This window comes from Lathamus discolor, chromosome 2 (genome assembly GCF_037157495.1).
Source record: "Lathamus discolor isolate bLatDis1 chromosome 2, bLatDis1.hap1, whole genome shotgun sequence".
Taxonomy (NCBI): domain Eukaryota; kingdom Metazoa; phylum Chordata; class Aves; order Psittaciformes; family Psittacidae; genus Lathamus; species Lathamus discolor.
This window is the reverse complement of record NC_088885.1, coordinates 75,572,238-75,587,365: the sequence shown is the minus strand read 5'-3', so window position 1 is coordinate 75,587,365 and position 15,128 is coordinate 75,572,238. Positions and strand designations below refer to the sequence as shown.

At 41.9% G+C, this 15,128-nt stretch overlaps 1 protein-coding gene across 5 annotated transcripts in view; it reads left to right on the top strand.

The window, feature by feature from the left end:
• Window positions 1-2,261: 2,261 nt before the first annotated feature.
• The window catches only part of RELCH (RAB11 binding and LisH domain, coiled-coil and HEAT repeat containing), a 74,928-nt gene continuing 62,061 nt past the window's right edge, over window positions 2,262-15,128 (top strand). For 3 of the 5 annotated variants that reach the window (XM_065667522.1, XM_065667521.1, XM_065667520.1), the window contains exon 1: window positions 2,266-2,952. In XM_065667522.1, the coding sequence (XP_065523594.1) occupies window positions 2,451-2,952 (502 nt within the window). In that variant the 5' untranslated portion in view covers window positions 2,266-2,450. Of the gene's footprint in view, window positions 2,953-15,128 lie in introns of all 5 variants that reach the window. The other 2 variants (XM_065667525.1, XM_065667523.1) reach the window with 2 other exon arrangements.

The following is a 15,128-nucleotide window of genomic DNA, read 5'->3' as shown; positions in this document are numbered from 1 at the left end:
AGAAAACCTCAATATGGACCTAATGGAATTATTTTAAAAATAAAATTAACCTTGTCTGTAGCAATTGAAACACAAAACCCCTTATAGCTTCACTTAAACAGTGCAGTCACTGTGAAAGTAATTTACACTGCACCAGAGCAGCCCAGGAAACAAGCACCATTTACACACCAACACCACCCCAAAGAGCATAGAGAGACCCCAAAACTGGTCATATATTTAAGATCATTGAACTTCAAAGCATCAGCTCAAGATTTAGCACCCCTACCAAAATCAACACAGTAAAAGCAAAGACTTAATTTTCTCTACTTATTTTCCATCTCAAGTACTTCAAGTTTTACATTATTTTAGGGGAGGTATGGTGAAAAAGGCTGGTCCTTACTGTGGCAGCACACGGCAGAAAAGAGACTCCTAGAAGAAAGGTAGAATGTAGTGTCCGAGCTACATTTAACTCCCAGACACATGCAAACACGGCCGATCGCCACTAGAGGCTGCTACAGGACGTCAGTTTTTCCCTCCATTTCAAGGAGGAGACACGCCACCCGCGTTATCAACTATTACCAAGTTGATAATTATGACGTGCTTTAACTCTGCAGAAAGGAAAAGAAAAAGCATAAGATTTCTTTAAGGGTTCCTATTTCTACCGCAGCACCAACATCAAAATGTTTTTGTTCTTATTGTGGTCCGAGTCAAATTTTAAAGAATTTTCAATACACCACCATTTTACTCCACGCAACAACCAGTTCACACTCCACTTACGCTCTTTTTGCATAGTATCGACAACGTAAAACAATAATGTAGCAAAAAAGGTCAAAGTTTATTACAGCACAGTGGAAAATTGATTACATTGCTTACAAAAATTCATGCAAATTAAAAACACAAGGGAAGCGCCAGCCACAGAATCATAGAATGATTTGGGTTAGAAAGGACCTTAAGATCATCAAGTTCCAATCCCCCTGCCATGGGCAGGAACGCCTCAAGCTAGACCATCTTGCCTAAGGCTCTTTCCAACCTGGCCTTAAATACTGCCAGCAACAGAGCACCTATCACTTCCCTGGGCAATCTGTTCTAGTGCCTCACCACCCTCACAGTAAAGAGCTTATTCCTTATATCAAACCTGAACTTCCCCTGTTTAAGTTTGAACCCATTGCTCCTTGTTCTATCACTACAGACCCCCAGAAAGAGTCCCTCTCCAGAATCCTGGTAGGCCTCCTTCAGACACTGGAAGGGTGCTGTGAGGTGTCCACACAGCCTTCTCTTCTCCAGGCTGTGTAGTCTTTTGCAGAAAATCTGCATGATATGACTACAAGAGTTTGCTGTCACAGTACTGGATACAGCTTCTCGATCTAGAAATATTAGTAAGTCCCAGTAAATTTTAAAGATTGTACTTATAATCTTGATTCAACAGTTTTTAATTATTTGCAAGTCAGTTCTAAAAACTGAAACATCTCAGTATCAACACAAATTCTTATCATTATTTTATTCCTAGAATTTTGACCCCAACTTTGCTTTCAGTAAAGCAAGTAATTCCTAGTGAATCATCTTTACACAAGCACAAACCTAGCAAGTATAGTGGGAACGGGACATGATTTCCAAAACCAGAAAAGACACCAGAGCTGACCCCATTCTGTACCATTTTTAGTGAGCTGAACTTCCATCCAGGAGCAAACACCAGCTGTTGCTACACTCTGGCTGTTTCTTGCCAGGTTACACCTTTACACCATCTTTTTAGGAGCTACAATATCACACTCCCAGATACGCAAGCTATTACCAGACGTGCTTACACTGCCGGTCTCCCCGATTTCAGGCCTATCACGTACACCGGAGCCCTACATCGGCCCAGCCGACACAACCTAGGAAATACGCGGGGAGGCTGGCGGGTTCCGCGAGTCCCACGGGGCCCGGTCCTGAAGCCCAGCTGCACACCCCCCGCCTCAGCAACGCCCATCCGCCACAGGCTGTGCAGCCACCCAGAGCCCTCCAGGAGCCGGGAAGCGCAGGCCGGAACCCGCCCCATAACCAGGAGCCGCGACCCACCACCCCGCAGCCCCCGAAGGGAGCGCCCAGTGCGCACGCGCCAACACTCACTCATCTCCCGAGCCGCGGCCGCTTCCGCTTCCGCCTGCCCGCTCCCGCGCCCCCGCACAAACCCCTCCCTCCGGCCCCGCCCTCCGCTGCGCCGCGACTCTGTGTTTCCGAGTGCTGCTCGCGGTTGGTCCGGGAAGCTCTCGCGAGAGTTGGGATCCGGAAGCGGCAGTGGTGCTGGTGGGAGGTGGCTGAGGCGGTGTGGGGAGGAGGGAGCTGTCATTGCCGCCGCTGGCGGCAGCGTCCGCAACAGTGAAGGGGGCTGGCAGCTGCCCCGGCCTTCCTAGGAGTGGCTGCGGCGGTGGTGGCTCCTCTCAGGCTTTGCGGGGTAACGCCTTGATAGTGGCCGCGCCGTGTTGGGCTGTAAGATGGCGGCGGCGGGCGGGGGCAGCAGCGTGAACCCCTTCCTCAGCGACTCCGAGGAGGACGAGCCCGAGGAGTCCAGGCCCGGCGGCGGCAGCAGTAGCAGCAACGAGCCCGGAGGGCCGGTGTACCCACAGCAGCGGCAGGAGGTGGTGGTGGCTGCGGGGAGTCCCGACGAGCTGCCGGGTTTACGTGCGGCGGCACCGGGCGATGCTGGCGGCGGGGCGGGGGCGGGCGGCGGGACCGGCGCGGGGGAGCCGGCTCGGGTGCCGATGGACGCGATAGCGGCACAGCTTCTGCGGGACCAGTTCTTGCTGACGGCGCTGGAGCTGCATACGGAGCTGCTGGAGAGCGGCCGGGAGCTGCCACGACTCCGCGATTTCTTCTCCAACCCGGGGAACTTCGAGCGGCAGAGTGGGACGCCGCCCGCCGGCGGGGCCCTGAGCGGGCTGGGCGGCAGCGTACTCGGGGGAGCAGGCGGCAGGGAGCCCGGGACGGGGCAGCTCAGTAAGTGACCCTGGCTCGGGGAGGGAAAGGTGCGGCGGGTTGTACGGGAGAGGGATCGGGGCTGGTCGGGGGTCGTTCATGGCGTGGCGTTTTGCCGGTGCGTGTCTCCAGGGAAGCTGGGCGGCCGGGGAGGGCGGTTTGTATCGCTTCGTGTTTTCTGCAACCCGCGTGTGTGGAGCTGGGGGAGGCCGCACGAGTCATCCGGGGACTGAGGAGATGGGGTGCCAGGACCGGTGTTACTCTGGTCCTTCTCACGGACTTGATCGAGCGTCAGTGTTTCCATGTAGGTCATGCTTGTGCCAAACGGAGAAGAAATGTGAGAGATGGAGATTTTAGCCTGAATTTTTGGTAGTCTCGTGGTGTAGACTTAATTTTTAGCTGCCTCGGGTTTTCTTGTGCCATCTTTAGTGACTACTGTCAAGAGATAAACTGGCTAGGAGAAAGTTGGGGTTTAAGCCATGGCTGCCTTTTGTCAAAAATGGGGTGTCAGGAGCCAGCATATTATTTCTGCTGGTGCATTGGAATGGCAGAGTCATGAAACGATAGATCCGAGTTTCACAGGTCATGCACAATTAATACAATGTTTCCTATAATTAATGCTGGCGTGTTTACCAAGTGTCTGCAGTTGTTGAGTAACCATTCTGGAACCTGGAGTTGGGGAGCAGTAAATATATTGACTTACCATATCTTTCATGAGAAACAGTGGTGCAGGTATTTGGACAATCATCACATAGCTGGCCTTGGAAGTTCTTGAGTTTTAATAGTAGAGCAGATGGCCTAGAAAAGAATCAGTTGTGAATTTTATCAATGTTACTGTCAAGAAACATAGAATTCCAATAAAGAAGTGGCTTGTGGAAGTGGCTTTGAGAGAGAGAAGATGCCCAGACACCAGGCTTATGAGGACTTAATGAACTCACAGGAAAGTATTGAAGTAAAAGAAGTTGTGGTTAGCAGTTTAAAGACTTGTTTATGTGTATGTGCATTCTAAAACACCTGAATTTTGAATAGTCCATAGCATTTTGTAAATAGTCCCATAGAATTATAGAATGGTTAGGGGTGGAAATGACCTTAAGATCATTTAGTTCCAGCCCCTCTGCCATAAGCAGGGACACCTCACACTAGACCATGTTGTCCAAGGCTCTGTCCAGCCTGGCCTTGAATACTGCCAGGGATGGAGCATTTGCCACTTCTTTAGGCAACCTGTTCCAGTGCCTCACCACTTCACTGTAAAAAACTTCCTCTTGATATCTAACCATACTTTTGTTTTTGTTAAAAAAATATTTCTTATGTTGCAAAGACATGCAATTAGACTTAAAATTTAGAAATAACTGATAGTATCAAGATGGCTGGGATAATGGACATATAAACTTTAAATTTGTTATTGTTTTTCAATATCTTAAACTGGTATGGATTTTTTTTTTCATGATGTGTTGTTTATATTTTGGTTATAGTGTTTATGAGTACTTAGGATTTCATATTTGGCTTTGTCCAAGAGCTTCAGTGTCATGGTCTTCATACTAAGATGGGCGAATGTTGGAAAAAACTTGTGCTTTAAGGCTTCAAACCAATAAAAATTTTTGTTTTATTAAAAGCAGCTTCCTTGGGGATTCCAGTCAATTCAACTGCTTGATTAAACTTTCTATTTTTAATTTGTTGACATATTATTTCCAGTTATTGATAATATGCATATTCCAGTAGAGTCAGAAAAACAGCAGCCTGTATAACTGTGGGGTAATACATAAAAAAAAAATGATTTCTTACAATCCTAGAACAATGTACACTTATGTGAGGACATCTTAATGATTACATTGTGTTGACCTGCTGAATGATTGATGGGAATGGGACATAACTGTTAAAAAAGGGAGAGGAAGGATGGGACATTAAAATTTATTTTGGAGCAGTTTAATAATACTGAGGTGTGCTGAAATTAATATGCTAGAACTTAGGTTAAAGGTTAAATGTCAGTGTTGTGAATTCTGGTATCTACAGGTTAGAGTGTGCTTTTCCAAGGATTTTTTTTTTTTTTTGTCTTAACAATGATTCAAAGGGCGGCTTATATTGAGTGACATTGAAAGGTGACAGATCTAGAGCAATGGAAAAAATTGTATTTTTGTATAGCTCAAGTAGATTTTTATACTTACTGCCTTCAGAATTTCTTGCACTCTGAAGTCTAGCATTGAGCTAGCAATTGTGACAGTGCTGTTTAGCCTTATTGTGGTTAGTGTCAGCAGGAGCTGATAGCCTTATGTCTCTATTTATACCAGTTTCCAATGTTAAAAAATGGAAGTACACCATGGGCTGAAAATTGTATGGTCTTAGCAGGAGTTCTTTTCACTTGTTAAACATCCGGTATTACTGTATTTACATAGAGGACTAAGCCACAGGTCAAATCCAGTAGTAAGTCTAAATAGTTTCTAAGTTAGTAAAAAAGTTTAGTTTTTTGGAGGGAGATCCTGTTGTGCTTGTATTTGTGGATCCTCACATGGAGGCTTGCAGAGAGTGTATCTGAGAGTAGTGCAGGTACCTTCTTTTGCTGTAGCATGCCAAAAGGTATTTGAGAATAAACCAATAGCTTTCCTCATAGAAACTGTTGATGCAGAAAGTAGCAGAGTTTGTCATGATTGTCATTTCATGGTCACTTGGATTTAATGCTTTAGTAAAGAAAATTTCTTAATGTGATCAGATAAAAAAAGTTCTTTATTTCTGTTGATACCTAAAGTCAGAATTTCTTCTCAGCTTTAGCTTTGTACTTGCTCCTCCATGCCCCAAATTAGATGAATTTCTGTGGGTTTACACTGAGGTTTTTGATAATTTGAGTGGATGGAGAAGTATGACTTGCAATTCTTCTTGAATGTGAAGTATGTTTGGAATTCTGCCTGAGGATTTCCACTGAGCAATGGAAAGCTTTTGTACTGTGTGTTCCTATACACAATAGGAGAATTTCGGTGCAAGTGTTGATTGGCACTTCTCAGAATCCTTTTAGGCAAGCTGAACTATGAGTGCAGGCTAGATTTTTTTATCTTCCTCCCTCCCTCACGCCATCTTTCTGTTCATATACTGCTAGAAAGAGATTCTGAAGTATCATAGGATTTAAACAACTAACATCATGTGGTAAGCTAGTGACTTAAAAGCTGTTTTGTCTTTGAACCATGCTTCAGAGTGCTTAGTTACAAAATCAGAGATAGTCAGATGACTTGGATTTCCTGGGTTTTTTGCAAAAACACCCTTCCATTTTCCAACAGCAGTAATGTCACAGCTGCAAACAGATTAAGATATATTGTAATGAAAAATATGGAAATGTGTATTGTGTCTAGCAATTTTGCTCTTCTAATTTGAAGCATATTCACTCTGTGAAGGAGTCAGTACTGTTCTTTTAGATGCATAGTACTTGTGTATATGTGTATAGTCATTCTTCATGTCCTGTATCTCTGCTGGATCTTTCCAAACTTCTGTGACAGCTTCTTTCATTGGTTTTAAATAGCAGTAGCTCCATATCTGCTAGACTATTTTGATAACCACTTTTCTAATGCTGCCTTTGTGAGTGGTATGGTGGAAGTTCCTTCTTCATACAGTAATCCAGATATTTTACAAGGCTTTAGTTAGCGCCCATGTATTAAATTTGTATACAGTACAGACTGAGATACTTGAAATTTAGAAATAAAATTGTCACCTGTCTCATCCCTGTTCCCGATCCAGGAATGTTTTCCCATATATGCAGATGACAGTAATTTAAGCTTGAGCTTTGTGGGTGAAGAAACTTATATAAAAATTTATATTATATATATATATATATATAAGTTTTTATATATGTATAAAATTTTTTATATATATATGTATTCATGTAATTGCTGTGGTGCCCTTTGATTGCTGTGCTTGGAAAATGCCCTTTCCTGAAGGATTCAGGGTCACTGTTAGAACTAGCTTTAGTCTTAAAATCTGTCCTTTATTTTGTCTTCATGGCTACAAAAGCTCAACATTCTCAACATTTAAAATGGCTTTATGAAAATCATAAAGAAGGGTTTAAACATTTGTTGCATTGATGTTTTTTTCAGGAGACGATTTGGTTCTAGTTATTTCCAAAATAAAGTTGTTTATGACTTTGTGAGATTTGATTTGAGTTGTACTAAGCTAATTTGTAAGTACAAAAATACAAAGTTTTGTTGCTTCTTCATAGTAAACTTCTGGCTTTTTTAAATGAGTTGGCAGTATCTCTTTGGTTTTGCTTGTAGCCTTTGAAATTCAGATGAGTAGTACTAGAAAAAGACACATGGAAAAAGCATATTGGTGATGCTTTGTGAGAAAGGAGTGTCTTGGTAACAGTTCTTAATCTATGTGCAGGCCCTTGTCATGATCAGTGTTTAATCAAATTTTTGTTTTATATGAAAATATAGTAGAACAGGGCTACCTCAAAACAGTTCATTTTATCTCATCTTAAATGGCAGTCTAAATAAGATAGGAAGTTGGGAAGAAGACAAATAACTTCTGTTGCTCTAATTACTCTTTTATTTTGTTTGTTAGGTGTTTTGTTGTGTTTAGCTCTAATCTTTTGTTTGTCACTTTATGAAAGTAAGCAAAAATATATTGTCTTGTTCGCTACCTCTCCAGATGCTGAGGTGGAATGACAGCTTGTGGGTGAGAAGTGGTTTTTTTACTATATGATTTGGGAAAGGTGCTTCTCTTGGTAAGGACAGGACAGAAAGCTGCAGATAAATAAGTAATCAAAGCTGCTGGTATTGGCAGATAGGAAAGATGGAATGTTGTCTCTTTAAAAGTAGTAAAGAAAACAGTTGAAAGAATCAGAGGTTTGTATGTAGTTCTGCAGGAAAGTGGAGTAGGGTTCCCTGCAGACCTGCCAGAAAACAATGATGCCTGGGTGAAATGTGAGAAGTTTCATAGTGCCCTGATGTTGGCTTCACTGATAGAGAAACTGGATGAACTTTCTCCAGTTGTAAGTGCTTTAAAGCTCCCTTCATTTTACTAACACTCGTGTTTCTGAAACTTTTTAACTTCATAGCTTAAGAGCTTCTTGGTTTAACGCTTCTGCAGCTGTTAGAGTTGTCAAATGAGTGAAACCAGGTAGGTCTGCTGGAAAGCTGTTTCTGATGGATTAGTGGATAGTTTAAGCTGCAGCTGATATCTGCACTGGGGTGTTTTGGGATGTAATGGTAGGTAGTTCAGAAGACAGGTTAGTCCCCATAAGGGTATAACTACACAGAGAATTATCACTGAGTAGCAAGTGTACCATGTGACTGCATTATATTTTACCTTGCAGTAATTTATTTGTGTGTTCCTGTTCTCTTAGGATGTTTATAGATATGTTATGGGAATTTAGCTGCTGTAGTCCTGACTTTCTGTTCTGTCCCTGTGCCAGAGTCACTGCTACTTTCCTCTGCTGGGGAAGGCAGAAGTGAACCTCTATATATAGGCACTGTAGCTAGTTCAATTATTTGTGAGTTTAACCATGCCTTGGTTGAAGGCTTCAGCAAAGTAGGCTTTGTGCTGAAGCAGCACAGACTTCCTCGTGGCAGTTTTGCTGATGGAGAAAGGAGATATTTTGGTGGGGGGCTGGGTGGAGAGAAAGGGAACAGCAAAAAGCTTATCTAGAATTTTGTGTTTCAGAACTAACCATTGAAAGCTTCTTTAAACTCCCCTGTACATAATCTGAATTCTGCATAAGTTACATCAAGGTTCCTGTAGCTTTTCTTCCTTTGAGAATTATCTTTTTCTTGACTGAAGATGTGATTTGTACATTCTGTTCAGCAGAGAGATTGCTTGCTGGAAATTTCATCATCATCTGGAATAAAAAGATTTGTCCAGTATTTGCAAGCAAGTCATGATCCAAGTAGGTGTTGATCTCAGCTTTGTTGGAAGCTGATCTGTGTGTAGTTCATCGTCTCTGTTAGTTTAAAAATTGTGAAGCTGGCCTTATTTTATAAATCCATAATTAATGAAAATATGGAAAAAATCTTTTTCAGAAAGATTCAGAAAGAATCTTTTTCAGAAAAGATTCAGAAATATTTTTCTCATGCTTTAGAACTAAACTAAGATCTGCCACAAATCCTAAATTAGATAATTCATATATCTATGTATGGAATTATATATTATTTAAAATATAGCATCCGAAGTCTTTCTCTTATCAGTATATAAAGATAAGTCATAAACAATTATGCTGTTGTGTGTTCAAAGTTATAACTCTTTATTGTCAATGTATTACTTGTATTTGTTTTTTTATTGTGGGTTTTGTAAAGATGCAGGGTTGAGAAACTGACTTGAACTGTTCTGTAGGGTAGGTAAAAACTTAGAGACATTTAGAAAGATCATAGGCCTTGTATTTTCATTTGTGATGTGTGTGCCTGAAGCATGGCCCAGACTATATTGAGTTTGTTAATCAAAAAGATTAGGAAAGAAAAAAAAAAAACCAACAAACTGTAAATATTTTCTACCCCCCCTCCACCCATTTACTTTAAGACAGACCAAATTGGAAAAGCCTTTGAGAAATACTGGAGTCTTTCCCCTGGTGCACCACAGGGGAGAGGCAATTTACTTCCTTCCTGCAATGTAACACTTGCATGATGGTGATGCAACTGGTTACTTTGTTGCTGAATTGAAGGAAATACTGTTACGTAAAAAACTCAGAGACTAAGAATTTTGTATTTATATAACAAGTACTTTTTAATCTTGGTTTGATGTTAGAGGGGAGAGAGATCTAACAGTTGTTCTATCCTTTACAAAGCCGTTGGAGTAAGAGAAAAGTAGTCACAGAATCCACAGGATGGTTGAAGTTGTCTGAGACCTTGAGGTCATCTGGTCCAACCTAACTGTTCAAGCAGGGTCACCTAGAGCCGGTTGCCCAGGACCATGTCCAGATGGCTTTTGAATATGTCCAAGGATGGAGACTCCACAATCTCTGTGGGCAACCTGTGTCAGTGCTCAGTCACCTGAACAATAGAAAGTGTTTAATGATGGTCAGAGGGAGCCTCTTGTGTTTCAGTTTGTGTCCATTGACTCTGGTCCTGTCACTGGGCACTGCTGAGATGAGCCTGGCTCCATCCTCTTTGCACCCTCTTTTCAGGTATTTATACACACTGAGATCCCCCCTGAGCCTGCTCTTCTTCATGATGAACAGCTGCAGCTCTCTTAGCCTCTCCTCATAGGAGAGATGCTTCGGTCTCTAGTTGCTAGATTTTGAGGGTGATTTTTATATATTTTTCAATTTATATATTTTTCAATTGTTTCAATTTTTTATATATTTTTCAATTGTTTATAGAATCCACGTGGACACGCATTGCTAAAACTTAACTGGAACATATACTACTGTCCTGAGATAAACACAGAAATTGGGAAAAGGGGGATCATACTAGGATTGGAATAAAAAGAAGACTGAGAGAATGCAATGCCTGAAAATTGAGTATTATCTATACACTTTAAATAGTCCCTCAGCAAAGACAGTTATTTAAGGAGTAGATTAATAAAATTTTGCTTGATGTCAGAGAGTATAACAGAAAGCTGAGTTACTGCAGAGAATGGAAAAATACTTGTAATGCAAGTTAATTGATACAGTTTGGGAAATGCAGTGCTGCAACATCAACCATATGGAGTTGATTTTATGCTTTTGATGCTTTCTGATTTCTGCTGAAGCCACCTGGGATCTTGAGTTGGAAGAAGCACCTCTGTCCCTTGGCTTTTTTGTTTTGGGAAGCTCTAGTATTTCAAGCGTGCGACAGCACATATGTACAGAGCCAGGCTGGGTTTAATGTTTTCTCCAGTGTCAGATGCCCCTGGAACTCAGTGTTCACTGCAGCAACATTCAAATGGCTTGGTGCATTTTTCCTCATGAGCTTCTGCTGTGTCCCTGTCATAGGAGTGAAGGTTATGTCTTTTTGCTGCAATGTATCTGCAGAGTATTTGTTTTGCATATCTAGTGATTGTTTTTTAGTTTTAGTGATTTGTTTTAGTGATTAGTTTTGTGATTGAGGTTTTTACTTTTGGAGTGGTTTAGGGGGTTTTCTTTTTTTTTCCCCTGCTGTTCTTGATTAGCAAGCATAGGTTAGTTTTTCTCCAAGTAGCTTTAAGGATTTTACCCTCATATACTTTCTATGAATTTTCATATTTGTTAGTAATATGAAATAGGTCAATGCAATGACCATCTGTTTGGTCAGTCTGTTGTGGATTTCCCATCATGGACTACTACTATGTGATCATCCAGAATGCCTGTTCTAGTAATTTGTTAGTAGATTGCTCTGGCATTTTGAAAGTTAGTTTTATTCTAGTTGCTTTATTTAACTCTGTTTCCTTTTAATTTAATGATGATATGATGACTTCTTTTCAGAACATACTAATCTTGAAAATTCAAGAGGTCTCATTGAGTAAGAACATCTGGGAGAGCAAAAGAAGCAGAATCACAGAATCACAGAATCACAGAATCAAGGTTGATACGTGTTTAGAATTTAGTGTCTGATGCAGTGAATGACTTTAAGGCTCTTAGTTCCATCTTAGAGTTACCTTAAAGATGTGGAACATGTTGATCTGGTTAAATTTACTCTGCAAGTTCAAATTGGTTTAGAAAACTGATACATAAGTCTGTTTGTACCATAAAGGTGTTATGCTATACCATTTATCTGCTGCCATAGATCAAGTTTGCTTTGCTGGCTGATGAGGTATTGGTAAGCTTGGAACAAGTTGAAACATGCCAGACATTTTAAATGCAGCAGCTATATAAGACTTGTCAAAGTAATATTGCTTCAGAGTTGTCTTGTGAAATTTGGGAAGGCTTAAAGATATTTTTGGTGTTATTTATGGGGAATTAGTTTCATTTATTCATATGTATTGCACAACATACCTATTTCAGTTGCTATGTAATGCAGACACAGATACAAACTGAACTGAAAATCACTTGTGAAATTGTTAATGATGTCTGATTCTTTGATTTAATGTAGAAAGGACTCCATTAAAGCTTTTCAGGCTTTTACACTATCCCACATCTTCTGTGAGTGCTGTCCATCTTGCCAGCTGGTTTCTTCACATACACATATGTACAGTTCAGTACTAATAAGGGGGTTAAGCAACTGCAAGTGTATACAAGAGGAAGCTGGTTTTTTTTTTTTTCTCCCAGGTAGTCTCTGTCCCCAGTTTCCCTGGTTTCTGCTGGTTTGTGCCTTTGATATTGTGCAGGATAGCTGAAAATGCAAATTATTCAAGGACATGCTTTTCCAGACCAGTATCTCTACGGGAGAGCAAGCCATCTCTTACATGGCCATAAGGGCTGGTTTACTCTGGGTCTGGAATATTTAAGGTAGGCAAAATACCTAGTTTACTGACTTCTCTATGGCCATCAGAAACATCTAAAATACATATTTATACACTTGCTTAGGACTGAACTTCAGCATTTCTTTTATTGTACCTGTAGCACAGAGAGAAAAAAAGGAAAAGTTAAAAACATGCAAAGTGAATGTATTGTACAAGTGTACTACCATTATTACTTCTTGAACTTCGAGGAAAAATACGGAGTTCTTGGTCTTCGTATGCTCCATTTGGTTAATTGTTAGTGCATGACAATATGGTTTCTTGTGAACTCAGGGAAATGTAACAACTTATTGGCTGCTTTACCACCTAGTAATTTTAAAAATCAATTTAGGTCTCATCCAAATAGCTTCTGAAAGATTTAATTCTTCATTTTTTTTTTCTTCTGCCTTTCTATCAAGAAGTAATATTGTTTTGTTTGTCAGTGGTTTTAGCTGATTTATAATGTTGTGCTCATGTAAAGATTATTCAGTAATGGATTTTATAGAAGACTGCAACTGATTTCTGCATAATTCATGTGCTGTGAAGCTATGGTTAATATGATCACTCTTGCTGTCCCTTTAGGTAAGCTGGTAAAAATAAACTGGTTTTACCATCAGAGTGAATGAAACTTAACCTTTTTCATCTTATGTATGTCATTTGAAAGGGATTTGAACTTTAAACTATCATTTTAGTTTGAGGGGGTTTTTACATTTTGTTGCTTTGTTTCTGAAACAAACTGACAGCAGTTATTTTTTCACTGTTTACTAGGAAAGCTTTTAGCAAAAATAAGTTGTTGATAAGGTGTTCTAACTCAGAATACTAGAAAAAGAAGTATAAAATCCAGATAAAGAAGATTGTTGATAAGAATGTGTGCACCATGACAGCACAATGGCTTCATGCTGCTGTGTCGCATTTGTTTTTTTTTTCCTAGAAAAGAAACAGAATGCAGCCAAAGCGTACTTCTCCTTTTCAGCAATTCCCCCTGCAAGATTCTGCCTTGATGTTCTTTGCCAAGTAACTTAAATCTAAGGGTTCAGTGTACTGGAGTACAACTATTTGTACTTCAGAAAAGTGATGAAGTTTCACATTCTTCAGGGGAGCTATGTGGCTGAGCACAGCCCTTCCCTTGCTGATTCCTCTCCTTCAGAGCTCTGCTCATTTTGCTGGTGAATGAGGCAGTTTGGTTGCCAGCAGGGAGGTACCATGTTAGACCAGTCAGTCTCGCCTCAGACCAGTCAGTCTCACCTCTGTGCCTGGCAAAACTTGGAGCACATTCTCCTGGAAGGCATGCTAAGGGACATGAAACTCAACAAGGTGCTTGGTGACATCCAGCATGGCTTCACTAGGGGGAAATCCAGCCTGACCAATTTGGTGGCTTTCTATGATGGGGCTGTGGAACTGATGGACAGGGGTAGAGCAGTTGATGTCATCTACCTGGACTTGTGCAAAACGTTCAACACTGTCCTACACGACATCCTTGTCTCTAAATTGGAGAGATATCAATTTGATGGATGGACCACTCGGTGGATAAAGAACTGGCTGGATGGCCACACACAAAGAGTTGTGGTCAATGGCTCAATGTTCAGCTGGAGACAAGTGACAAGTGGTGTCCCTCAGGGATCGGTGTTGGGACCGGTCTTGTTCAACATCTTTGTCGGTGACATGGACAGTGGGATTGAGTGCGCCCTCAGCAAGTTTGCCGATGACACCAAGCTGTGTGGTTCGGTTGGTACTCTGGAGGGAAGGAATGCCATCCAGAGGGACCTTGACACACTTGTGAGGTGAGCTGATGCCAACCTGATGAAGCTTGATCATGTGAAGTCCAAGGTCCTACACCTGGGTTGGAGCAATCCCAGGCACAGCTACAGGTTGGGCAGAGAAGAGATTCAGAGCAGCCCTTTGGAGAAGGACTTGGGGGTGTTGGTTGATGAGAAACTCAACATAAGCCGGCTTCAATGTGCTCTCGCAGCCCAGAAGGCCAACCATTTCCTGGGCTGCATCAAAAGGAGCATGACCGGCAGGTCGAAGGAGGTGATCCTGCCCCTCTACTCTGCTCTTGTGAGACCTCACCTGGAGTATTGTGTGCAGTTCTGGTATCCTCAACATAAAAAGGACATGGAGCGGTTGGAACAAGTCCAGAGGAGGGCCACGAGGATGATCAGGGGGCTGGAGCACCTCCCGTATGAAGACAGGCTGAGAAAGTTGGGGCTGTTCAGCCTGGAGAAGAGAAGGCTGCGTGGGGACCTCATAGCAGCCTTCCAGTACCTGAAAGGGGCCTATAGGGATGCTGGGTATGGACTCTTCATTGGGGACTGTAGTGATAGGACAAGGGGTAACAGGTTAAAACTTGAACAGGGGAAGTTTTGATTGGATATAAGGAAGAAGTTCTTTCCTGTGAGGGTGGTGAGGCACTGGAATGGGTTGCCGAGGGAGGTTGTGAATGCTTCAGCCCTGGCAGTGCTCAAGGCCAGGTTGGATGAAGCCTTGGGTGAGATGGTTTAGTGTGAGGCATCCCTGCCCATGGCAGGGGAGTTGGAACTAGATGATCTTGAGGTCCTTTCCAACCCTAACTATTCTATGATTCTATGTTCACCCTCTGATCCTTTGTTGAGAAGTAAATCCTTTATAGAAGCATAAGATTTGATGTTATAAAATGTTATTCTGTATTTCCCTGGATGATGACATTGGTCTTAGGAGAGAAACCTCCACTGATGACTGCCTACAAAGGCAGTGGTAAAGAGTGAGGCAACAGGTGCATTTACTCCCATGGTGGTGACATTTTGGGTAGGTGAGGTTATGGGGCAGAACTGCCGCTGTTCAGCTTTGGGCAGCCTTCAGCACAGCCCTGCCAGGCAACAGTGCCTGTGCCATGACTCTGCTGTTGGTGATGGATC